At 38.0% G+C, this 21,364-nt stretch overlaps 10 protein-coding genes across 10 annotated transcripts; 4 read left to right on the forward strand and 6 right to left on the reverse strand.

The window, feature by feature from the left end:
- Positions 1-885: 885 nt before the first annotated feature.
- EV154DRAFT_107443 (major facilitator superfamily domain-containing protein) lies at positions 886-2,536 on the reverse strand. The gene is made up of 4 exons (XM_051593884.1): positions 2,294-2,536; positions 2,137-2,240; positions 1,448-2,071; positions 886-1,374 (listed from the first exon to the last, which is right to left on the reverse strand). The coding sequence occupies exons 1-4, from the start codon at positions 2,439-2,441 to the stop codon at positions 1,279-1,281; spliced, it is 972 nt and encodes a 323-aa protein (XP_051460541.1). The 5' UTR covers positions 2,442-2,536; the 3' UTR covers positions 886-1,278.
- Positions 2,537-2,539: 3 nt separating this feature from the next.
- Positions 2,540-4,214, reverse strand: EV154DRAFT_438676 (Gti1/Pac2 family-domain-containing protein). The gene is made up of 2 exons (XM_051596888.1): positions 3,961-4,214; positions 2,540-3,875 (listed from the first exon to the last, which is right to left on the reverse strand). Exons 1-2 carry the CDS (start codon positions 4,130-4,132, stop codon positions 2,632-2,634), a joined length of 1,416 nt encoding a protein of 471 aa, XP_051460542.1. The 5' UTR covers positions 4,133-4,214; the 3' UTR covers positions 2,540-2,631.
- Positions 4,215-4,441: 227 nt separating this feature from the next.
- Positions 4,442-6,507, reverse strand: EV154DRAFT_600257 (hsp60-like protein). Its single transcript, XM_051607159.1, has one exon. It carries the CDS (start codon positions 6,394-6,396, stop codon positions 4,678-4,680), a length of 1,719 nt encoding a protein of 572 aa, XP_051460543.1. The 5' UTR covers positions 6,397-6,507; the 3' UTR covers positions 4,442-4,677.
- A 444-nt stretch (positions 6,508-6,951) lies between these two features.
- On the forward strand, positions 6,952-8,065 carry EV154DRAFT_499432 (uncharacterized protein). Its single transcript, XM_051600470.1, has 3 exons — positions 6,952-7,064; positions 7,129-7,601; positions 7,728-8,065. The coding sequence occupies exons 1-3, from the start codon at positions 7,021-7,023 to the stop codon at positions 8,000-8,002; spliced, it is 792 nt and encodes a 263-aa protein (XP_051460544.1). The 5' UTR covers positions 6,952-7,020; the 3' UTR covers positions 8,003-8,065.
- A 17-nt stretch (positions 8,066-8,082) lies between these two features.
- EV154DRAFT_499435 (uncharacterized protein) lies at positions 8,083-8,883 on the forward strand. The gene is made up of 2 exons (XM_051600471.1): positions 8,083-8,431; positions 8,505-8,883. The coding sequence occupies exons 1-2, from the start codon at positions 8,117-8,119 to the stop codon at positions 8,781-8,783; spliced, it is 594 nt and encodes a 197-aa protein (XP_051460545.1). The 5' UTR covers positions 8,083-8,116; the 3' UTR covers positions 8,784-8,883.
- A 39-nt stretch (positions 8,884-8,922) lies between these two features.
- Positions 8,923-11,438, forward strand: EV154DRAFT_499439 (ras guanine nucleotide exchange factor domain-containing protein). The gene is made up of 4 exons (XM_051600472.1): positions 8,923-9,005; positions 9,076-9,151; positions 9,270-9,488; positions 9,550-11,438. The coding sequence occupies exons 1-4, from the start codon at positions 8,937-8,939 to the stop codon at positions 11,412-11,414; spliced, it is 2,229 nt and encodes a 742-aa protein (XP_051460546.1). The 5' UTR covers positions 8,923-8,936; the 3' UTR covers positions 11,415-11,438.
- A 19-nt stretch (positions 11,439-11,457) lies between these two features.
- On the reverse strand, positions 11,458-12,891 carry EV154DRAFT_415510 (uncharacterized protein; the record flags this gene model as incomplete). The annotated part of the gene is made up of 4 exons (XM_051595672.1): positions 11,458-11,765; positions 12,095-12,332; positions 12,424-12,617; positions 12,675-12,891. 4 exons carry the CDS (start codon positions 12,889-12,891, stop codon positions 11,458-11,460), a joined length of 957 nt encoding a protein of 318 aa, XP_051460547.1.
- A 1,732-nt stretch (positions 12,892-14,623) lies between these two features.
- EV154DRAFT_499442 (uncharacterized protein) lies at positions 14,624-17,424 on the forward strand. Its single transcript, XM_051600473.1, has 3 exons — positions 14,624-15,630; positions 15,689-16,105; positions 16,173-17,424. Exons 1-3 carry the CDS (start codon positions 14,670-14,672, stop codon positions 17,351-17,353), a joined length of 2,559 nt encoding a protein of 852 aa, XP_051460548.1. The 5' UTR covers positions 14,624-14,669; the 3' UTR covers positions 17,354-17,424.
- Positions 17,387-19,077, reverse strand: EV154DRAFT_600262 (major facilitator superfamily domain-containing protein; the record flags this gene model as incomplete). The annotated part of the gene is made up of 5 exons (XM_051607160.1): positions 18,908-19,077; positions 18,731-18,853; positions 18,343-18,668; positions 17,996-18,287; positions 17,387-17,932 (listed from the first exon to the last, which is right to left on the reverse strand). The coding sequence occupies exons 1-5, from the start codon at positions 19,061-19,063 to the stop codon at positions 17,387-17,389; spliced, it is 1,443 nt and encodes a 480-aa protein (XP_051460549.1). The 5' UTR covers positions 19,064-19,077.
- Positions 19,078-19,622: 545 nt separating this feature from the next.
- On the reverse strand, positions 19,623-21,304 carry EV154DRAFT_415514 (major facilitator superfamily domain-containing protein; the record flags this gene model as incomplete). The annotated part of the gene is made up of 5 exons (XM_051595673.1): positions 19,623-20,162; positions 20,211-20,508; positions 20,570-20,895; positions 20,953-21,075; positions 21,128-21,304. 5 exons carry the CDS (start codon positions 21,302-21,304, stop codon positions 19,623-19,625), a joined length of 1,464 nt encoding a protein of 487 aa, XP_051460550.1.
- Positions 21,305-21,364: the final 60 nt, after the last annotated feature.

Consider the following 21,364-nt stretch of genomic DNA (forward strand, 5'->3'; position numbering starts at 1 on the left):
AAATAGCATTAGTTTCTTTACACGCCTCCCATCATTTTTTTTTTCAAGAGGAGTTTTTACTTGGTCTTCACGTTCCTGATTTTTCAAGATATATGTTAGTCTTTTTTCTTAATGAAGAAGCTTATCCCACTTACAATAGCCATCTTGAATTTATTAAGTTATTAAGAGTGAAAGGGGAGTAAAAAAAAATAAAGAAAAAGGGAAATAAAAGGGGGCTAAAAAAAAAAGAGGGGACGTCATGCGTGATTGTTTGTACTTCAAGTTCAGACAGGTTCAGACCTTTTTTGGGTGAAATGAAAATACCTAAATCCCACCCCATAACCGCTCACAAGGCAGATAATAGGCGAAATTTTTTTTTTGTCTATCCATGCCGCAGATAAAGTGTATAAAATAAAGTAAAAACCTGGCCTTTTTATAGGCCATTGATTGGAAACAAACAGCAGTAAAATAAAAAAATAAAATAAAAAAATAGCGCACTCAGGGGTGGAATAGCTTCTCCCCATCACCCTGTCATGTATGAACGCTTCTAAATGCGTTTGTCTGATTTTGCAGAAGCATTCATGCTTAGGTAATGTTCTTGTTGTCATTGAACCCTGCCTCCAACTCTTGGATTAAAGTCAACTTTATTATCATTTCGTAATATCTTGATATACCGAGATACCATGTTGCTATGCAATCCACCAACCCTTTTAAAAAGCTTATTGAAGTACCCTTTAACACTACTCAATAAAGGGTCTATTCTCTCAACAAGCATTAAATAGTACAAGCTTCATATGTCGATGAATTTCATTATTATTCTCCTGCTCGGGGATAAAATCTGGCTTTCAATATCTTTCTGCGTGCCAAAAGATATTCTTTGTCTGACTGTCGTGCAATGTATTTAATCACTCTTTGATCGCCCTTGTGCTATTTGAATGATAGAAAAGGGGGGCCGTTTGTGGGCATGTGTCCGTAATTATTTTATTATGATTGAATGTTATTTGATAAGGGAAGCGATGGAGAGAAAGAAGGTGTTTCGTAAATAAGTGCTGGTATACATGAGGATACTTAAAGCAGCTGCTGTAATAACAGTAGCCCACATCACTTGAGCTCCAAAGTTCTCATAGATAATACCACCCACCAAAGCACCTAGACCACTACCCAAGCCATTAAATGCCATGTTGAGTAAACCTTGCGCACTGCTTTTTAACCCGGCAGGCGCAATTTGATCTGCTTGTAGTGCTCCGGCACTCCAGGTCATGGAAAAGCCAATACCATGGAGTACTTGTGTGGCAGTGGCTAACCATGCTCCATAGGAGAGTTCAGAGCAAACAATGTAAGTAAGGCATCTGTACATGATGATGGATTGCGCCACCACCAACATACGGCGTGCTCCTAACCGATGCAGCAACTAAGTAAGAATGTGAGACTACAAAAACAACGAGTAAGGGTTGTAAAATGAGTTTACCTGCTTGGAAAAGTAAAAAGCGATGAGTTCTGTACTGCTGCCCAAGGGGCCAAAGAAGCCAACCATAAATGGAGTGCCATGTAAATCATTCTCAAAATAAAGATACAGAAAAGCCTGAACGATGGCGATACAGAAACCCATGCCGGTCATGAATGTAAAGAATTGAACTGCATCGGGATCTTTTAATAAGGACCACATGGACGGCACTGGTGGTAACACAGATATTTCATCATTTGCATCCACTATGATGGGCGATGTGGTAGATCCATAGATGAAGGGTTTATATTCGTCTTCAGAGGGCTCAATGTCTGTAAAATACACGGTAGCAATGAATGCCAAATTCGAAAAGGTGAAAACAATAAATAAAGCATACATCGAATCTAATTTCTCCGTCAAGAATCCTGTGAGAAATACACTGGATGCAAAACCAATCGGCACACCAATCTTTTGACGGCCATACAGATCCTTTCTATCGGCCAAGACTCGTAAAATCACACTATCGACCAAAGCCGCAATCACGGGATAGCCAAAGAAGGCATATCCAAAGCAACCTGCAGAGGTAAGCCCGATACGCGTCCACTCGGTATCTGCAACCCATGGCACCGCAGCGATGGACAAGACACACTGCATTAAAAAAGCTTAATTTTTATATGGGTAGTCATCCTTTGTGTTTCCTTTTTTTTTTTTACCAGAAGAGCGATAAACATGTTGGTCATCATGATCTTTTTATATTGGCCAGTGCGATCAATCAAGGCTGTCCAGTATGGAAAGGCAACAAACGACACAAAGGGTGCTAAAAAAAAAAGTCAGCCTCAATCGTTTAATAAAAAGTTATAAAATAGTTACTAATTGAATAGATAAGCCCAATTTTATCGTTGCCTAATCCCAGCACCTTTTTATAAAAGATGGGTAGAAACATTTGTCCTGAGCCAATACAACCGATACTGAATAAACTTAATAATTTGAGCCCAATATACCTATCCTGACCGGCCATTTATAGGTGTATATACAAAAAAAGTGTAAATAAAGAAAGAAAAAGAAGCATAAAGGTGGAAAATGGTGGAGGATTTAAATAGTCCGATCAAAAAGTAGCTCAGTTTTTTTTTTTATTATTGCACAAAAAAAAAAAAAAAAAAAAAATACATGACATGAAAAAAAAAAATAGAGTGAAAGAAAAAAAAAATTTACTTCATTAAATGCTCCATGGTATTATTTAAACAGTGTTGATCTGGACCTAAATCATGGTTAAGATAGGCAAGTTGATCATCGGTTTGAAACATGTTATTATTGACATGATGGCCTAAAGGTTGACGTTGATAGAAATGCATATAATCAGACATACCACTTCCTCCTCCTCCTCCACCACCACCGCCACCGCTGCTGCTACTGCCACCACCGTTTCCACCGTTACCATTGTTTCCATTGTTTCCACCGTTACCATTGTTGCCGTTGCCACCCGTGGACACATGTGGATGTGGATGCTCTACCGTAGGGGCTTCCTCATGTTGGCTCGTAATGGAGTTGCGCAGGTTGGAAGAAGGGGTGGTATAATCATACTGAGAAGACATGCCGATAGACTGTAATATATCATTGGAGCCGTTACTATTCAGAGGATGAATAGGGTTCAAGAGTTGACCCAGGTTGGGAGGTTGGTTGCTATTAGGGGTAGCCGAGTCTGAATAGTTGCGAGGATCAAAGCGAGGTAAAGAGTTGGAAGAGATAGAGGAGGTTGAATAATGTCTAGCGTGTTGCTGTTGATAGGATTGGCGTGCGGGTGATAACATGGGAGTACTGGGGGAGGTGGAAGGCGAAGGGAAATTTGTACCCGAGTTGGAGTATGGTATATTATTATTACTGGAATTATTAGTATTATTATTGTTGTTGTTGTTGTTATAGGGAGAATGATACATTTGTTGCATGATATCTTGCTGGCCACGATGAATCGAACCGACGGACATGCTGCGAAGAGGATGCATTAATCTATTTTGATCATGATGATTATTTGATTCAAAGGTTGTTTCGACCAGAGGAGGAATTCTAAAGTTTTGTTTGACAAGTAATTCAGGCGAAATTTCGAGACTAGCTAATTCAGGCACGGATGAAGGAGCACGCAATTTCTCTTGGATGACTTCATTGGGGTCGTAATAAGAAATCAAGTGTTGAGCCACACCATTGACAATGATAGACATGGTCTTTTTGATAAGCCCATCTTCTTTAAATCGGTAAGAATCAGACAGACTGCCCACTAATTGACGTTCCTTATTTCGATCCATAGACACTGAACTGTCTATACTGAAACTTCTCTTGGTTTCGTTTGTCAACATTTTTTTCTCATTGTTACTCTTTTTATCAAGTTCACGATAAATAAGAAAATTGCCTAATATGCGAGAGGGACTCCAAACACGCCCATCCGTCCACCGCTTAATTCCTTGAGTTAAATGTGAGAAAAAGAATAACAATAAATAATTTTTTTTTTTTTAGCTCGGGTACCCCTCACTTGTATTATTTGTTACCTGACTCTCTTTCGTCGAATACGAAAATCGAACCCGACCGAATCATTTTACGTTCTCGTTCTTGAAGACGGCGACAAATTCGTGGAAGAAGTCCTCGTCGACACCCTTCGAAAATCAACAAGACATCTTGTGTCGTTTCTATGTATCCGTGAAACGTTTCAGTCACCAACATAATTTCTTATTTATTTTAAAAAAGAAGCCTATGTGTATGTATTTAGAACAGGAAAACTATAAAAAAAAAAAAAAAAAAAAAAAAAAAGAAAGGAGAAGAGAGAATAGGGAAAAAAAGAAAAAAATGGGGAACCATGTCACACTGTGGCCGGATGAATATTTTTACCGCTCTTTTTCTCATACAAAAAAAAAATAACCTAGAAAAACATTCTTTACATCTATTGATAGACATTTGGTATCAAAATACGTTTTTATTCCCCCGGGCCTAAACAGAACAGACCCCCTTAAAAAAAATCACATATACACACATGTAAGATAAAAAAAAATCAACATAAAAATGGGCAGGGGGTTCCTTTATTATTTCTAAACTCCCCTTGTAGATGAGATCTTTTTTTAAACATTTTTCATGCTGATGACATTGTTTCAGTTGTTAAATCGAGATAAGTTATTGGACAATGCAGTAAAATCGTGATTAAGAGTCAGCACACGTAAACAAGAATAATATTGTAGTATAGTCTTCTTTTATTACATATATTGGTTTCACATTTACATCATTCCTCCCATTCCTCCCATACCACCCATACCAGGCATACCACCAGCAGCTCCACCAGCAGGAGCAGGAGCATCCGTAATCATGCATTCAGTGGTAGTCAAAAGAGATGCAACACCAGACGCATCAATTAAAGCAGTACGAACAACCTTGGTAGGATCAATAATACCACGCTCAATCATATCACAGTATTCGTTGGTAGCAGCATCATAACCCCAGTTGACGTTCTCTGGGTGATCTTCTGTTAATTTACCTGCAACAACAGATCCTTCACCTCCAGCATTATCAACAATTGTACGACAAGGGCCTTGGATCGCTTGACGGATAATATTAATACCCAATTGTTGATCGAAATTTGCTCCCTTTAAGGACTCCAAGGACTTGGCTGCCTTTAAAAGTGCAACACCTCCACCGGGAACAATACCTTCTTCCACAGCAGCACGAGTGGCACAGAGTGCATCATCAAAACGATCCTTCTTTTCGCCTACCTCAACCTCCGAGGATCCTCCCACCTTGATCACGGCAACACCACCAGAGAGCTTGGCAAGACGTTCCTGAAGTTTCTCCTTTTCATAGTCCGATGTGCTAGCATCAGACATGGCACCACGGATTTGCTCACAACGTTGGTTAATGTTTTCCTTGCTACCTGCACCGTTCAAAAAGATTGTATCTTCCTTGGTGATGCTGACAGAGCCAGTGGTACCGAATAACTCGGGTTGAGCATTTTCAAGCTTGATATCCAAATCATCAGAAAAGACGGTAGAGTGGGTCAAGACACCGAGATCGCCCAAGATGTTTCTACGGTTATCACCAAATCCAGGAGCTTTAACAGCAGCTACTTGCAATTGACCACGAAGCTTGTTCAAGATACAGGCAGCAAGAGCCTCACCATCCAAATCCTCGGCCACAATCAAGAGGGGACGACGTTGAGTGGCAGAAGCCTCGAGAGCAGGCAAGATATCTTGCAAGAGAGAGATCTTCTTTTCGGACAACAAGATCAAGGGCTTTTCAAATTCAACACGACCGGTCTTTGTATCGGTGATGAAATAAGGAGAGATGAAACCACGGTCGAAACGCATACCTTCAGTTACCTCCAATTCATCCTCGAGGGTCTTACCAGCCTTTACTGTAATCACACCTTCCTTACCAACACGCTCCATGGCTTGAGCAATCATGTTACCTACATGCTTATCACCATTGGCAGAGATAGTGGCTACTTGAGCAATTTCTTGAGGGGAAGTAATGACTTTACTGTGTTCTTGCAAGAACTTGACCACGGCATCGACGGCCATGGTAGCACCACGACGAAGATCCATGGGGTTGCAACCAGCAGCGACGTTCTTGACACCTTCAGTGAAAATGGCACGCGTTAAAACAGTGGCAGTTGTGGTACCGTCACCAGCAGCTTCGTTGGTCTTGTTGGCGACATCTTGCACGAGACGAGCACCCAAGTTTTCAAACTTGTCTTGTAAAACAATGGATTTGGCCACGGTAACACCATCCTTGGTGATCTTGGGGGATCCGTAAGCTTGTTCAATCAATACATTACGGCCCTTGGGTCCTAATGTGACAGCCACTGCCTTGGCAAGAATATCAACACCACGTAAAAGAGAGGCACGACCTTCAACACCGAATTTGATTTCCTTGTGCGAACTATAAAGACGACGGAGAATGCCGTTGGATTGAACAGATTTTTGGACAAGAAGACGGTTCATTTTTTTGTATGTGGGGTAATTAAAAAAAAGGGGCAAAAAATTAAAATGGCAGAAAAAAAAACCTCTTGTTTTATATTCTCTCGTGTCTTGTTTTTTTTTATCCCCGCGAGGAAAGAGCTAGAAGGCTCTATACACATTTCGATTGAATTTACCCTGGTGGCTTAGGCTGGTCCTCTTTTCTTTTTCTCTTTTTTTTGGTTTCTTTCTTCTTTTCAATCAATTACTGCTTTTTTTTTTGGTTTTAAAGTATGGTTGCTATGGTGATCCATTGCCATGGTGCATAAAGCTTTTTTTTTTATATTACAGCCTGCATGCGCTAGTGGGGGGTAGGAGATGGGTGTTGAAAAACTAGAATAAACCAATAATATTTTTTCCCACCGGTTCAAAACATTGGACCAATCAATCTGACTTGCAGCCGAATTAAGCTTTTATTTTTAAACCAGATTGGGGTTGATGACGCACTTGTGTAACTGGCGATTCTGTTTGGCTAAAAAATTGCATTATTTTATCGCCACTTGGGCCCGTCAAACCTGTCACTTTTTTTTTTTTAGTTTCAAAATAAAAAATAAAAAAAAATTGAAAAATATTATCAGTTTAGTGCTTTTTCTTTTTCCCTTCTTTCAAATGTCTTCACAAAATATTAACATTAGTTTGAAACACAAACCAATGTAAGTTTTCATTGTTTCTTTCCAATGGCCCATAAGGAACTCCTAACAAAACAAAAAAAAGTAGTAATGGGAGCTCTGCCATGTCATACTCACCTTCGTCTCACACGATGCCAGCTATATTTCAACACCGAGATAGTTTTGTGCATCAACGAGAGCTTGAATCAGCTTTTTGTAGTGACTTAGTTTGTTGTGGTATGCGAGTACGAGACTTACACGAATTATTACACCATTATGAGGAACATCACCATGCGCCCATTGAAGAAGAGCCCGAGCCAAAAGAGGAAGAGATGATGGATGAAGATGAAGAGGATGATGAATATCCAATACCATTACCTACACAACCTCATGAGCTAGCAGCATTGACATCTAGTCCTTTACTTCGAAAAACAGTCAGTCCTCCTGTGGAACAACAACAAATGTTGGTGTCACCTACGGTAAATGGACAACATACCGAAGAGATTTTGAAAGCTTTAAATACACATCATCCTACGGGCGATTTACAATACTTTCGGTCGGAAGCGTTATATCAAACATGCGGTAATAAATTCATTGATTAATTTTTTTGTGTGTGTGTGTGTTGTGATTTATACATACCGCAGCAAAAAAAGAAGAAAAAAAGAAAAAAATAGAAAATTAAGTAATATCTCCCCCTCCCCCTTCTAGATGATGGACAGGATAAACCTTACAAGTGTCCAATAGAAGGCTGCGAAAAGGCGTACAAAAACCCTAATGGGTTAAAATATCACCAGATGCATGGACACTCAGAGGAAGACAGTCTAAGTGATGCAGAGAGGGATGCACAAAAACCCTACATGTGTACTATTGGCTACTGCAATAAACGGTACAAGAACCTGAATGGATTAAAATATCATATCGAGCATTCTCATATTGCCAAATTAAAGCAATATCCACAAGAGCATTCGTGGCCCACCACTTGAAAAAAAAAGAGTTTGTTTACTCGGAAACAATTTGCATGAATTTTTGTAATATTAATAAATAAATAACACACCTTAATTTTCTTTTCTATTTCTTCTTTTTTTAACCTCTTCTATATGACTCGCACGTATCAACGAAGGGTGTCGTTTGATAATGTCACTAATATTCCACCTGCGTATCATTCATTCACCTTGAAACAATCAAGCCATGGGTTCATTCGAACAAGAAGATGCCGTACATTCATGGTTGCTATTGATGTGTTTGAAGGCACGATTGAAGCGCTGTCATTTACACTGACCAGTTTAGTGGATGAAGGAGATGAAATTGTGGTGGTAGGAGTTTATTCACCCATGACGACACAAGACATGACACCCAAAGAAAAAGCTCAGCAAATGATGGATTGGATTGTGCGTTCGCATCAAGGAGATAATGTATAAATAGAAAATCATTATGATTTATATAAAAATAGATATAAAAATAATACTGATAATGTAATCACTGCAGATTAATATGGTGGTTGAATTGACCTTTGGTAGACCCGAAGTCGCTCTGGAAGAGATGATTCGTATGTATCAACCGTCCATGTTGGTGGTGGGTTCACGAAACAAACCCAAATACAAACATGCGTATTCAGGTGCAGGTATCTTTAAATACCGATTGAAACATTCAACCATTCCTGTCATTGTTGTGCGAGACAAAGAGAGTCTGGATATCAAACCTCAAAAGAGGCTAAAGAAGTCATTTTCTCTATTTAATTGTACTTATTACTACACTTCGGAATGAACACAAATAATTATTTATATCCCGAGTTTTTTTTTCCTTTTTAATTTTCTTTTTCTTCTCTTCTTCTTTTATTAAAAGGCTATCCAGTGACTTTTTTTTTTTTTTTTTTTTTTTTTTTTTTACACCTTTTTTTTTTTTCGATATATATAATACATGGTAGATGAGCAATTTGCAGATGCGGTTGCATTGGCCATTCAATTGGAAGAAAAAGGACAGATAAAGGCAAGAGCTGAACAGAAAAAGAAAAGCTGACTTTATATGATTAACAATCAATGACACATACTATTTGTAGGAAGCTTACTTTTCTTTTACTGCCACAAGTCAATTGGCCATTACTGCATTAAACGAAATTAAATTTGTACATTCTTGTAAAAAAAAAACAAAAAAAATATTGTAAATGATTATCTACATATAAAAAAATTAAGCTCTTTTTACTTTTTTCTTCTTCTTTCCTGTACTTTTATATATATTCTATATTCCTTTTAGCCATTATTTCTAGCCCGAAACAATATCTTGCGCTTTTATCCTCAATAAGAACATGCTTGAACCATGTTGAAACCATCATAACCAGTCATTCACCAGTGACTCGACATACAACAGGAGTCGACACCAAAGCTCCACCTCCGCCCGTGCCACCCAAACCCAGCCGTATGCAAAAACCTGCTGTGCCTCCCAAACCGAAACAACAGCATGATGAATTGCTGGGTAAATATATATCTATTACTAAATATAAGATTAGCTCATTGTTTAATAATATTGAATACAGACAATTCAGCAAACGTGATCAAACCACGTGTTTTCGACCGACCCAGTAGTTTACCGCCTATTCAACAATCCCATTTATCCCGAGTATCAAGGCATCGCCCTTACACAGAATTCCCTGAAAATGAAAGTACACTGCATATCGTGGCAGAAGGAGAGATTGACCCAGATTATCTAGTGCCTGCTCAAACCACTGCAGGTGATAGTTTAGCCCCGTCCTCTTCCACCATGAACAATGATCATATTCCTCTCATTCCTGCTCCTCCTTTATTAACCACACATCGACTTTTACAATCCAAACTAGACGACATTGAGGAAAAGATAAAGGAATGCCGTCATCGTAAACAACTACTGCAGACAGAGGGACATCAATTGGACACCTTGACAGAGGAAGGATTGGACCAAATGATTGCGCAATACCAAGGCTTGACAGCCGACCTGAAAAGTAACCTGAATAGTGTACGTACCCTATACATGAATGCTGCTACCATACCTACCGTCCTACAATTTGGTGCTCATGTTATTGCCTATCAAATCACCTTGATTGAAGCTGCCATATTTGATGCTATACCCCCTTTAGCTTTACTAGAACATTCGTCAAAGCACCCGCATCCACGTATTGTGGCCTCCACCGATTTCTTTAATTATATCACTCGATGCATTGAACACGCCATTTTATTACCACAAGAGGCTTCCACACGAGCTCAATTAATTCATTATTGGATTAAAGTCGCTTCACGTTGTTTCGATGTCAATAATTATCAGACCTTGAAAGCCATTGTCTCTGCCTTAAGTACCCCACCCGTGCAAAGACTGAAACGTACATGGGCATATACACCAAAAAAGAGTTTGACCAAGTTAGAAGCATTAAACGATCTCATGTCGGAAGCCAATAATTATGGACAATACAGAGAGCATATGGGTATGGTAAGTACGACGGTGGTGAATGGTAAATCCGTGCAAATGATTCGAGAAGAGCATTATGCCAGACCCACCGTGCCCTTCCTTGGCACCTTTATCCTGGATATTACTTATTTATTAGCTGCGTTTAAATCCAGTCCCAATGCAGCACATATGGCGCCAGAAAACGAACCCCGAATCCATGAAGTCTTGCATACCCTTTCCCGATTTCAAAATGGGCCACGGTACACTCCCTCTTTACCTACCAGTTTCCTGAAATCTTCTCAAAAGCATCATTTCAGGCCTGCCATTTCTAATGCTCTACATCGTGGTGCGTCACGTATACAACGTATCAGTAGTGGTAATATTTTTGGTTTTGATTCCAACGCTACCATGAGTTCAAGTGCGTCTAATCTCAGTTCGATGAATGAACGTGCGGAAGAGGAAGAGGATGGAAATTTGGATGAGCAGCAAAAGATGGCTACTCAATATATTTTGATGCGGTCCTGGGTTAGTCAGAATACAGTGGATGAACTCAGTCATCTACGCGAGCCACCACTGGCCAAACCCAACGGCTATGGACCTCGCAGCAGCAGTAGTGGTCCTACCAGTATGAACAGATCAAGTTCTGTCTTTAGTAACAGTAGCTCCAATGTCAGATTCAGTACGGGCTCTGTCTCCATCAATACCGATAGTCGACCTGCCAGTGTGGAGGATGAGGAAGAAGAGCGTAAGCGACAACAGAATGGGATCTTTTCATTTAAACGCAGTGATTCTCAACGTCCCTTAACGATTCATGAAGGTTCGGGATTATCGCAGGAACAAGATCATTTCCATTTGGCTGATGATGACGAAAAGCCATACCATACACCTCCCGTTGTACCTCCTCGTCCCAAACCTACTCTACAGAACGATGAACTAAAAGCTGCTTTAGCCCAACGATTAGCTAAAGTCAATCAAAATAAATAAAAAAACAAATAAAAAATATATGGGATTTTTTATTAATATATTTTTAAATAAGGATGTTGGTACCGACAAAGTCTCGTAAAACGGGGAATGTCTGCACAAGTTTAATAATAGCAGGCTGAGAAAAGGTGAGAGGACTATCGAATTGAAAACCCCATGCCATAAAGCCATTAAAGATGTAGTAAAAAGTATAGTATCCAAAGGCCATGGTCCAGATACGCTTGATCAAGTAACAAGCAAAAGAATCCTTGAATTCTTTGGAAAGTTTGGGTGCCACCACTAATTCAACAACATGCTCGAAAAACACACCCAATCCATGACCCAAGAAAAAGATGCATTGTTCACCCATAAAGACTCGGCTATAAATAGGGAGTCCCATGTTGGCTGCAATCACGTATTCATGCATACCAGCTGAAGCGGCAAAGACGGCAATGGAAGCAACAATAAATCCAATGGATTTGGCATTCTTGACTCGCTTGTTCAACAAGCGCATCGTCAGAATACGAACGGGTCGGAAAGGGAAGGCCAACCATGTCGATTTGAAAAGTTGGTGCCAACGGTGAGACCAAAGGTCATCTAATGTGCCTGACATAACTGGGTGAATCATCAATGTACGCCATTGTTCTAAATCCATTTGGTGTTTAGTACACTATATCATTACCCTGCAATTTCCTTTTATGTACCTGATGAATAAGATCCTCCTTCAAACACAAGACAATAGAACAAATGAAGTGAAAATCCTACACTGTTAAACGCACCATTCAAGACAAGATTGGCGAAAAAGTAAATAGCAAAGAAAAGCTTGGGTCTCTCGAACCATGTGGCACAGAATTCGTTGGATGTAAACGTGGTCATCCAAGAACAAATAATATCCACCTCGATCAAATGGATAACCAAATTGATAAGAATATGATAGTATTTCTATAAAGAAAAAGAAGCGGAGTCATTATTTTAATCGATCTCCCGCAGTGTGTAACAATGTTTGTACCTTGTCTTTTGTGTATTGCTTTACTTCACCCTTTTTCAGGTCCTTTGTATCTTCTTTGGCGGGTTTAGGAAAGGTACGTAAACAACCCCAGAAATCTATCCAGAGACTCTCGGGAGTAGCATACACAGGACGGTGTTGAACTAAGGGACCGACCCAACATAATTCGAAAAAACGAAGAAAGAGGTTGTAATTAGTGACACCGGCAACAAGGTCAATAACTAAAGGAGGTTAAGTTAGTTACTAGGCAATAATTTGATAAAAAAAAAAAAGCTTACTCCTGTTTCCGTTTGTGAACCCAAAGGGAGTCATGAAAACGGCCAAGAGTAGTGGAATGGACAAGATCTGTTTTATAGCACTTGGAAACTTGTCATGAGGAATGACAACAAGACCTGCCAAGAGTATACTTGGTATAACCAGTATCACTGGGTAGAGTAAAAACGGTAATACTATTCGGTTCTCTCCACCGATAAATATAGATAGTAATTCGTTCATATATTAAATTTGTATAAAAAGAAAAAGAAGAATGAATTTAAAAAATTTTACAAGTCTAAATAAAAAAAAGTTTGACTTTTTTATATGAAAAAAAAAACATCCGTGCACTGGATTGAATAAATAAAACATTAGCTAATATTTTTACTATTTTGGCAACTTGTTGGGGATAAAAAACGAGTGCTAAGTTTATTCAATCATTCGATTTATTTTATTATTTTTCTCACTGTTGATTATCCCTCAGATGTAGAAAGAACTCTAAACCGTTTCTTGTTATTGTTTACAGTAAGCATAACTTTTACAAGTCATTTTTATTATGAATAAGAAATAAATAAAAAAAGTTGGGTACAATACACATTTATTGGCCCAATGTACTCACTTTTTGGACCTTTCAGTGCATTTACATGTTCTATTGGCTCTGTGAAATTTTCATGTGGTGTAAACTGTTACACTGGCTTCTGTAAGCACCAATACACAATGGTCGGAAAAACGTTATTGCCTTTGGCTTTCCGTTACCAGTTTTTTGTTTTTTTTAAAAAAAAAATAAACAGGCACAAGTCATTTTGTGTATACTTTGCCAATTTTCAAACATGCGAGTTATAAAAATGTGAGAACTTACAACACTTTTTGACATATTAAGACATCGAGGCAGGTGTTTGCCGTTTTTCTTTGGTTTCTTGGTGGCACACTTAGCGAAAACAAGGCAGAACCAACAGTGACCAATGTAAAAGTAAGCCCAGCCACATCAAACATGCAATGGAATATAAATTTTACAGAATAACTTGAACACGTTGAAAATAAGAGTTTAAACTTGAAAATCGATGCTGCGATGTCAGATATCTCCTCTTTTGTGGCATTGTTCAAATAGCTATATTGTGTATGAGTATGTTCTTTTGAGCGTAAGTCCTTTGTGCTTTATAAGGTAATGAATCTCCTTCGCAAAAAGTGTATTCGTGAAGCTAAAACCTCTGCCATAACTTTTTTTTTTTTTTTTTTGGGAATAAGCTACAAACACAGTGATCAGGTTTCATGTGTTAATAATTATGTACGGCATTAAATATTGGTAACTTTCTATGTCATAGTTCAATTCCAAAACATTATAAAAAGATACAGAGGCTAGACCATGCAATGCCTTGTTTTTGAATATATATTATTAATACGGACCGCTGGGCATGACACCATATTGCATGGTGTGTTTGTTGAGTGACTTTTTAATGGTCGTTTATTATTTTCAAGATTTACAATCCGCTATATTGCTAAAAAGTGATTTTTGATTTAACCTATATAAAGGTTTGTCGTTAATCCCTCGAGATAACTTGTATAAAACCAAGCAGTAACTCAATTGGAGCATAAAGCCGCCAAGAAGTTGTTACTTCATATTTATTCTTTTACAAATCAACAAAGAGCGGCACCCTGTTTAGTACGACCTCACTTTCTAAAAGAAAAAAACTGCGACTACTTTTTAAATTTGTCTGTACGACATTGTTTTTAGGCAATACGTGTACAATGGTTCTATACAAAAATAGTAAACCACAACGCATTGTTTCCAGCGTGAGTAACTTTCGTGAAAATCTTTGTCCATGCCAAAGCAAAAAACATAAGAAAAATTACAGTGTGTTTTTCAAAAATCACACTTAAAATACATGTATAAAAAAAATTATTTTTTTATGTAGCGCAAGGTGCTACACGAAATTATTGATTTATTAGTTCTCATCACATCTTTCTTCCCTGTTCACCTCTCTTTCCTTCTTGTATAACCTTTTTTTAATCACATTTTACTCATGGAACCCCCTCGTCGACCCAACAAGAGTAGGCTAAGAACCATGACGGATGGGGTATCAAACAGTAGCGGTTCTATTCGGTCAGAAGAGTCACCAACGAGCAGTAATGGATCAAGATATCAGAGTTCGCCCACACCCGGTAAATATTCCAGTCGATTCACCGAACACTTCGAAAAAAAAGACGTTTTATTAAACGAATATATAATATCGCCATTAAAAACTAGACCTGATATGCGTGCCTCAAAGAGTCTCAGTTCCACCAAGAACAACGATGATTTGCACTTGCCTCTAGACCATCTGCTGACAACATCCACCTTACCTGCTAAAAGAGTCCCATTGACCTCATCCATTTCAACCCCCCTTCAAATACCCAATAACATCAAACCGCGAAAATTTGGAAGTAATGGTTCAATTCTCACAAATGCAAGTAAAGTCTCTCTCAATCCCTTAAGTTTAAACCGTGCTGATGTAATCATCACTCGCTATGAGAGCTGGCTGGTCTTTCTTAAATCAATCACAAATTGGGTGGAAGAAGTCTCCAAAATTACCATTAACAGTAGTCGTGGTTATTACCAAAGAGCCTACCCATATCTGGATGAATCATCCGCCATATCCACTACCACAACTACAAACGATGCATCTACGGTGGTTCAACAAAACGTCAATCAATCAATTCTGACAGTACAGGCTGGATTCCAAGTGCTGACAATGCATATTGCCGCTGAACAACAAGCATTTTCGAAATGTCTAGAACGTGATTATTTGCCGAGTTTAAACAAGTTGAGAAAGGAGTGCAAAGAAAAGATACACAAGTTGAAAAGTGATCACGGGTTGGCTTTAGATGAATTATTACGTCGTGCAGAAGTAACAAGAAGTAAAATGACTCATCTTAGTCGTTGCTGTAAGCAAGCAGACAAGGGACAAGGTCAGCTAGAAATGGATCCTTGGGTAGCTAATTTATGTAAGTTCGGCGGTTCTTTTTTTAAAAAAAAAAAGTAGTGGTAATTAATCATATATAGTGGTGTTGAGACAATTGAAAAAAGAAGTGGATGAGGAAAATCGACTAAGACTATTAATGATACCTATCCAACAAGACGCCCAAGCATTTGAAAAAAGATTATTAGACCTTGTAAAGCCAACCGTTCAATATTGTTACGAAACGTTAGCACCGGGGATGTGGGATGGAACTGATGATAAAGATACAGCGCCGTTTAGTTTATTGATGGATCAAATCATGCCAAACTTTGAATGGGATCGTTTTGTAGAATTGCAGAAGAAGGATTTGGTCAATGAGAAGCATCCAACGAAAGATTATTTAAGGATCAATTATCCTAACAAGTTTCATCCCATGGTCATGACTCTCATGAAAGGCAAAATGGAAAGAAAATATGGTGTGCGTAAACAGTTTACAGATAGAAATTATGTGTTGAGTCAAGGTAAAAGTGATGTAGCGTGATTCATATGCGCTTTACTAAATTAAACCCCCCCCCCCCCATTTGATAGGTGGGTATCTTCATCAGTTTACAATGGATGATAAAGTCTCACCTGAGAAAACATTGTATATACCCAGTACGACTATCGTTCCATCCATTGATATACACCAAATATCCAGTCTAAATCAAGAAGCCGTTTTGGAAAATACACTGTTGGATAATTCCAACACGTTTGAAATATGTAAACCTGCTAGTAATGTACTTCAACGGGATAAAGTAGCTGTTTTCCGTACCTCTAATCGCCAAGAATTAATTGCCTGGTGTCGATTATTGATTCATTTCTCAAGTGGCATCAGTTTGCAAAAACTAGGTGTAGTTGAAAATGACGTATTTACAAATCACTCTTCCTCTAGCTCTTTTGAAGTCGACAACTTTCCTATGCCAAAAAAACTCGTATTGGATGAATCTCCTACGCTCAGCTTAAGATCTGTTAAGACTGAAGAGTCTTTCAACGAACCTCTTATCATGAACAAAAAGAATGACAGTCGTCCACCACCTACCAAAGCTTTGTCTGTACTCACTGATGATGGTTTAAGAACGCCGACCGCCACATCGTTTCAAGTAGATTACAAAATACTTGCAAAAAAAAATGACGCTACTGATACAGAGGATGCAAACAACAATACGGATGCAGAATCTTTTGTGACAGCAAAGTTTAATGACAATGCCACAAATCAAAATGATAGTGGCAACGATGACAGTGATGATGACGATGATGATGATGATGATGATGATGATGATGATGATGATGATGAAGATGGTGATAACCAGCTCGTGACGTCTAACGATTATTTCAGTATACCGCTCCGAGAAGATGACGCTGTTAGTATTGCCTCCGCATCTACTGCCAGAGGTCCTAACAGCAGACATGCGGAATCTCCTACAGAGTCTGTCACCCCTGAATTTGTAAGCAGCGCACCTTCTATCGTTAGTACATCTGAATTTGTCAGCATAGCACCCTCCATTGCTAGCACAAACTTTGATGATGCACAATCTTCCCTATATTTCTCATCTGGTTCAGCTCCAGCATCGCCTATTGTTTCAAGCCAATCGTCGATCGTGTCTATTCCAGATTATCACCTCGTACCTGAGGTTACTTCCATTGGATCTTCATCATCTAATAATACCCAACTATCTCCTGCACAACTATATAAGGCTAACTTAGCTTTTAGCTATGATGATAATCAATAATTATTTTAACATCATTATATTATTATACATTTATTAAAGTTTATAAATAAATTGATCGTCCTGCTTATCGGTAATATCAATGCTTTCTTCGTTATGGTTTTCCAATTTCTGTTTGGGCTGACGTAATATGTTTGCTTCTGACATGGTACGACGTGCAATAAGTAAAGATAGGATACATACAAGATTTGCTCCTATATAAGTTATAAGCCCACCAATGTAAAGGGGACTCTGGCTTGGTATCATCAATTGGGGACCGACAAAATTACCAATGGCAGAAAAAAATACCATAGAACAGTTGTAAAAGATTTTCTTAGTATATCCTGAAACATTGTTTGAGATGGATGTCATGACCAAGACGAGAGCACCAATATACGCAACGCATATATAAAGTCCAATAAGTTTAGCTTGGTTGATTGGAATGACCAATACCAATATTAAACCAACCACAGAAATAGAAAGCATGCCACAGCCAGTGTACATCATGCTATTCTTGAATTTGTTATGACATGTAATGGCAATAAAAATAAAAATACAATACATCGCTCCAGATGGGACACCGAGCAAGATCGTGTTTAAATTCTAAATAGCACGATGTCAATTAATATCTTTTTTAAGACAACTACAAGAGCTACGTATGTTTACCGAGAAACCAAACCCGCGCGTAATAATTGACCCAAAAACAGACAATGCACCATTTTGAAGTGATACGAAGAATGAAAAGGCAGAGAAACAATAATATCGACATTCTTTCAAAGCTTCTAAAATTTGTTGAGGATTGATTTTACGGGTAGCAACTACAGCATTGTCTTTGATGCGAAGTTCAATAAGTTTACGTTCATCATCTGAGGTTGCGATTACTTTTGCATCATCGATCAATAGAAAATAACAAACAATGCCGAAAGCTACTGTGCCACTTCCTAGAAGGATCATCACCCTATAAATAGAATACGGTCATTTTTATTGATTACAACTGGTTTAAAATCTATTACCATTGCCAAGCTCTCAATTGAGCTACACCCTCCATGTGGCCAATACCATAACATAGGAGTCCTCCAATTGCTATAGCACCACCACCGCTAAGGTAAATAACGCCAATGCGATTAGCTTGTTCTTTCCGGCGATACACTCGACTGACAATCATATAAGCACACGAAAGGACCCCTGCCTCAAAGACTCCGAGAAGGAATCTAAATACGGCCAAATGAGTAAAGTTTTTTGAGGCACTTGTGACTCCGAGTACGATACCCCAAAGCATAGTTATAGCACCAAGATATTTTCCCAAATGTAACTTTTGAATAAAATATGCATTTGGTATCTATAGTAGAAAGCAGGTGTTATTTTTTGACCTATGAATACGCACACACGGTTTCTATTTACTTGACACACGAGATAACCAATAAAGAATATGGAGCCTAGCCATCCGAATTCGAAATCGTTTATATAATTATCCTCCCTGATGCCTAATACAGACGAATAGTTCAGCGCTCCTTTATCAAAAAACTTGGAAATTTGTCAATTTACTAATTATTATTGTTATTTCCATTTAAGATTTACCTGTACGACAATTAACAGGCCGAGACAAGGCATCACATAAATATAATCAAGCTTTCGTACCAACTTTTTTTCCACTTGAATCATTTCATTGGAAAGAGACTCATAGGATTTAATAGAAACCGAACATCTTTCCTGATCGATACTGTCAGAATTCATGTAATGCGGTATTGAGTTCCAGAAAAATAAAAGGGAAGGGGTTCTGTAGGAATGGCCTCTATTATATATTTCGTCAATATTTTTTTTTCTACTTTGGTAAATAAAAAGGGGTGGCATGCTGTTTAATTTAAGTTTTCATCTGTGTTAAGTTGCAGATTGAACATTTTTTTTTCTTATTGTAACAAGTCGGAAAAATCAAAATAACAGTTTGCTGTTTTGAAATATTTAAACAACCTTCCTTTTTTCCTTTAGAAATTTTTTTCTATAATAATTTATGAGAACGGACAAGAAAGTAATTTGAAGTTCACGTGTACAAATGATCGTCTTTTGTTTATACATGATAACTAAACACTAAGACGTAGATTATTTTTATTTTAAAGATTCTTTTCATGTTTTCTTTTTTAATTAATGATGCAGCAGTGGTTTTGTTTAATGAATAGTATAAGAATGATAAGTATGAGAAGAAGAAAAAAATGAATTATATGTATAAGAGTAAATATTACAGTGGTACAGATTAATTTTTAAAAGTATGTAAACTAAAGCAGTTTTGTAGATCTGTTTAAAGACGATAAAGAAAATTGGAATCTTGTACATCACTCAAGTCATCTTCCACATGTGTCATAACGACAGCAGTACACGATAGTCTTTCTTCGTTCACTTTTGCCATTTGATAGCGAGCTATATAAAGCAAGACAATAACTACAACGATAGCACAGATGTAAACAATAACTGCACTAGCATAATTAGGTGCCTGGCTTTCGACAATCATCAAGGGTCCACAAAAGTTACCAATAGTATAGAAAACCATAAGCATACCATTGTAGAAAATTTTTTTGGTGTATCCTGACACGTTGTTTGATATCGATGTAATCATAAGTACGTACGATGCAGGGTAAGACCATGAAAGATAGAATCCAATTAGCTTCAAATGTGGAACTGGTATCACCTCGAGAAGGATAAGACCAATCATGTTGATAACCCCAAGGCCCATGGCTACGTAGATAGTTTGCTTAGTTTTTCCAACGACATAGATAGAACCGATAATAAATGATACATCGGCTGCACCCGTGCCCATACTAAGTAACACGGCTTGAAGACCCTATAAAAAAATTAACTTATGTACTTATTGAGATAGTCTTAAACTTACAGTAAAACCAAACCCCATAGCAAACTGCGTACTATAAGTAGTCATGGCACCATTTTGTAAATTTAAAAGCATACAGCTGACGCAAAAACACCAAAAACGAATCTCCTTAAGAGCTTCAAAGATGTGTTCTTTCTTTATCATGGTTGTGCGAACAACTGCATTGTCTCGTGTTCTTTCTTCGACCAGAATTTCTTGTTCGGCATTTAAGCTTAATACAGACGATTTAGGGTTATCGATCAAGAAGAAAAAACAGAACAGGCCTGTAAATGATGTTATTGAACCAAGAATGATCATGATCCTGTTTTTGAAGCGTCAGCTGCATTACCAAGAGAGAGCAAAAATTGATAATGTATACGTACCATCTCCATTTGGCCATACCAAGTGCATTGCCCATTTTATCAATACCGTAGGTGATGAGCCCTCCTACAACTAAAGCTACGCCGTTACAAACCCAGAAAGCACCTAGACGAGCTGCCTGTTCATCTCTGCGGTAAAAAGTACTAACCAAAAGAGTCAGCGAAGGATAAACGCCTGCTTCGAAGAAACCCAGTAAAAATCTCATGGCGGCTATTTGAGAGAAATTCATTGATGCAGCAGTGCAGGCTAAAACTGTACCCCATAAAAAAACGATGGTACCAATGTATTTTCCAACTGAAACTCGCTGTAAAAAGTAATTATTGGGAAACTAAAATCAAATTAATGAATAATTTATCTTGATAAAAATATGCTAAATATTAATTACCTGGAAAATAAAGTAACCTAAATAAAAAATTGATGCGACTAAACTGTAATGATTTCCGTTCAATTTGAGATCTTGTTTCAAGTCTAACGCTGCGGCATAATTGATACATGATTTATCTAGAAACTGTAATTACGTCAATTTTTGACATTTAAGATCATGTATCTCCGAATTGTACCTGGAGAAAAATGATGACACACACTAGAGGCATCAAAAAAAAATCAATTTTTCTGACAAGCGATTTTTCTTCAATTGACATGGGTATATCACTATCGTCGTATACTCCATATCGATCAATAGTTTCTGCATCGTCTTGATAATTTCCATATAATGCGTTATCTGAAAGTTTCTCCATGGAGTTCATTTGTCTATCTGACGCAGTACACGTCGTTGATTGAATGGATTTGGTGTCGAA

Source organism: Mucor mucedo (genome assembly GCF_025094135.1).
Source record: "Mucor mucedo strain NRRL 3635 chromosome Unknown EV154scaffold_19, whole genome shotgun sequence".
Lineage (NCBI taxonomy): Eukaryota > Fungi > Mucoromycota > Mucoromycetes > Mucorales > Mucoraceae > Mucor > Mucor mucedo.

Excerpts from the sequence above, each read along its gene's own strand:
- EV154DRAFT_107443 (XM_051593884.1), bottom strand. The coding sequence starts at position 2,441 with ATGGCCGGTCAGGATAGGTATATTGGGCTCAAATTATTAAGTTTATTC. Across the intron at positions 2,241-2,293 it reads TGGGCTTATCTATTCAATTA|CACCCTTTGTGTCGTTTGTT; the intron begins GTAACTATTTTA and ends TTTTTTTTTTAG. Across the intron at positions 1,375-1,447 it reads CTTTTTACTTTTCCAAGCAG|GAGCACGCCGTATGTTGGTG; the intron begins GTAAACTCATTT and ends TGCATCGGTTAG.
- EV154DRAFT_438676 (XM_051596888.1), bottom strand. The coding sequence starts at position 4,132 with ATGTTGGTGACTGAAACGTTTCACGGATACATAGAAACGACACAAGAT. Across the intron at positions 3,876-3,960 it reads ATTCGACGAAAGAGAGTCAG|GAATTAAGCGGTGGACGGAT; the intron begins GTAACAAATAAT and ends ATTTAACTCAAG.
- EV154DRAFT_600257 (XM_051607159.1), bottom strand. The coding sequence starts at position 6,396 with ATGAACCGTCTTCTTGTCCAAAAATCTGTTCAATCCAACGGCATTCTC.
- EV154DRAFT_499432 (XM_051600470.1), top strand. The coding sequence starts at position 7,021 with ATGTCTTCACAAAATATTAACATTAGTTTGAAACACAAACCAAT. Across the intron at positions 7,065-7,128 it reads AGTTTGAAACACAAACCAAT|TAATGGGAGCTCTGCCATGT; the intron begins GTAAGTTTTCAT and ends AAAAAAAAGTAG. Across the intron at positions 7,602-7,727 it reads AGCGTTATATCAAACATGCG|ATGATGGACAGGATAAACCT; the intron begins GTAATAAATTCA and ends TCCCCCTTCTAG.
- EV154DRAFT_499435 (XM_051600471.1), top strand. The coding sequence starts at position 8,117 with ATGACTCGCACGTATCAACGAAGGGTGTCGTTTGATAATGTCACTAAT. Across the intron at positions 8,432-8,504 it reads GTTCGCATCAAGGAGATAAT|ATTAATATGGTGGTTGAATT; the intron begins GTATAAATAGAA and ends TAATCACTGCAG.
- EV154DRAFT_499439 (XM_051600472.1), top strand. The coding sequence starts at position 8,937 with ATGGTAGATGAGCAATTTGCAGATGCGGTTGCATTGGCCATTCAATTG. Across the intron at positions 9,006-9,075 it reads AAGAAAAAGGACAGATAAAG|GAAGCTTACTTTTCTTTTAC; the intron begins GCAAGAGCTGAA and ends TACTATTTGTAG. Across the intron at positions 9,152-9,269 it reads AATTAAATTTGTACATTCTT|CCATTATTTCTAGCCCGAAA; the intron begins GTAAAAAAAAAA and ends TATTCCTTTTAG.
- EV154DRAFT_499442 (XM_051600473.1), top strand. The coding sequence starts at position 14,670 with ATGGAACCCCCTCGTCGACCCAACAAGAGTAGGCTAAGAACCATGACG. Across the intron at positions 15,631-15,688 it reads TCCTTGGGTAGCTAATTTAT|TGGTGTTGAGACAATTGAAA; the intron begins GTAAGTTCGGCG and ends AATCATATATAG. Across the intron at positions 16,106-16,172 it reads AAATTATGTGTTGAGTCAAG|GTGGGTATCTTCATCAGTTT; the intron begins GTAAAAGTGATG and ends CCCATTTGATAG.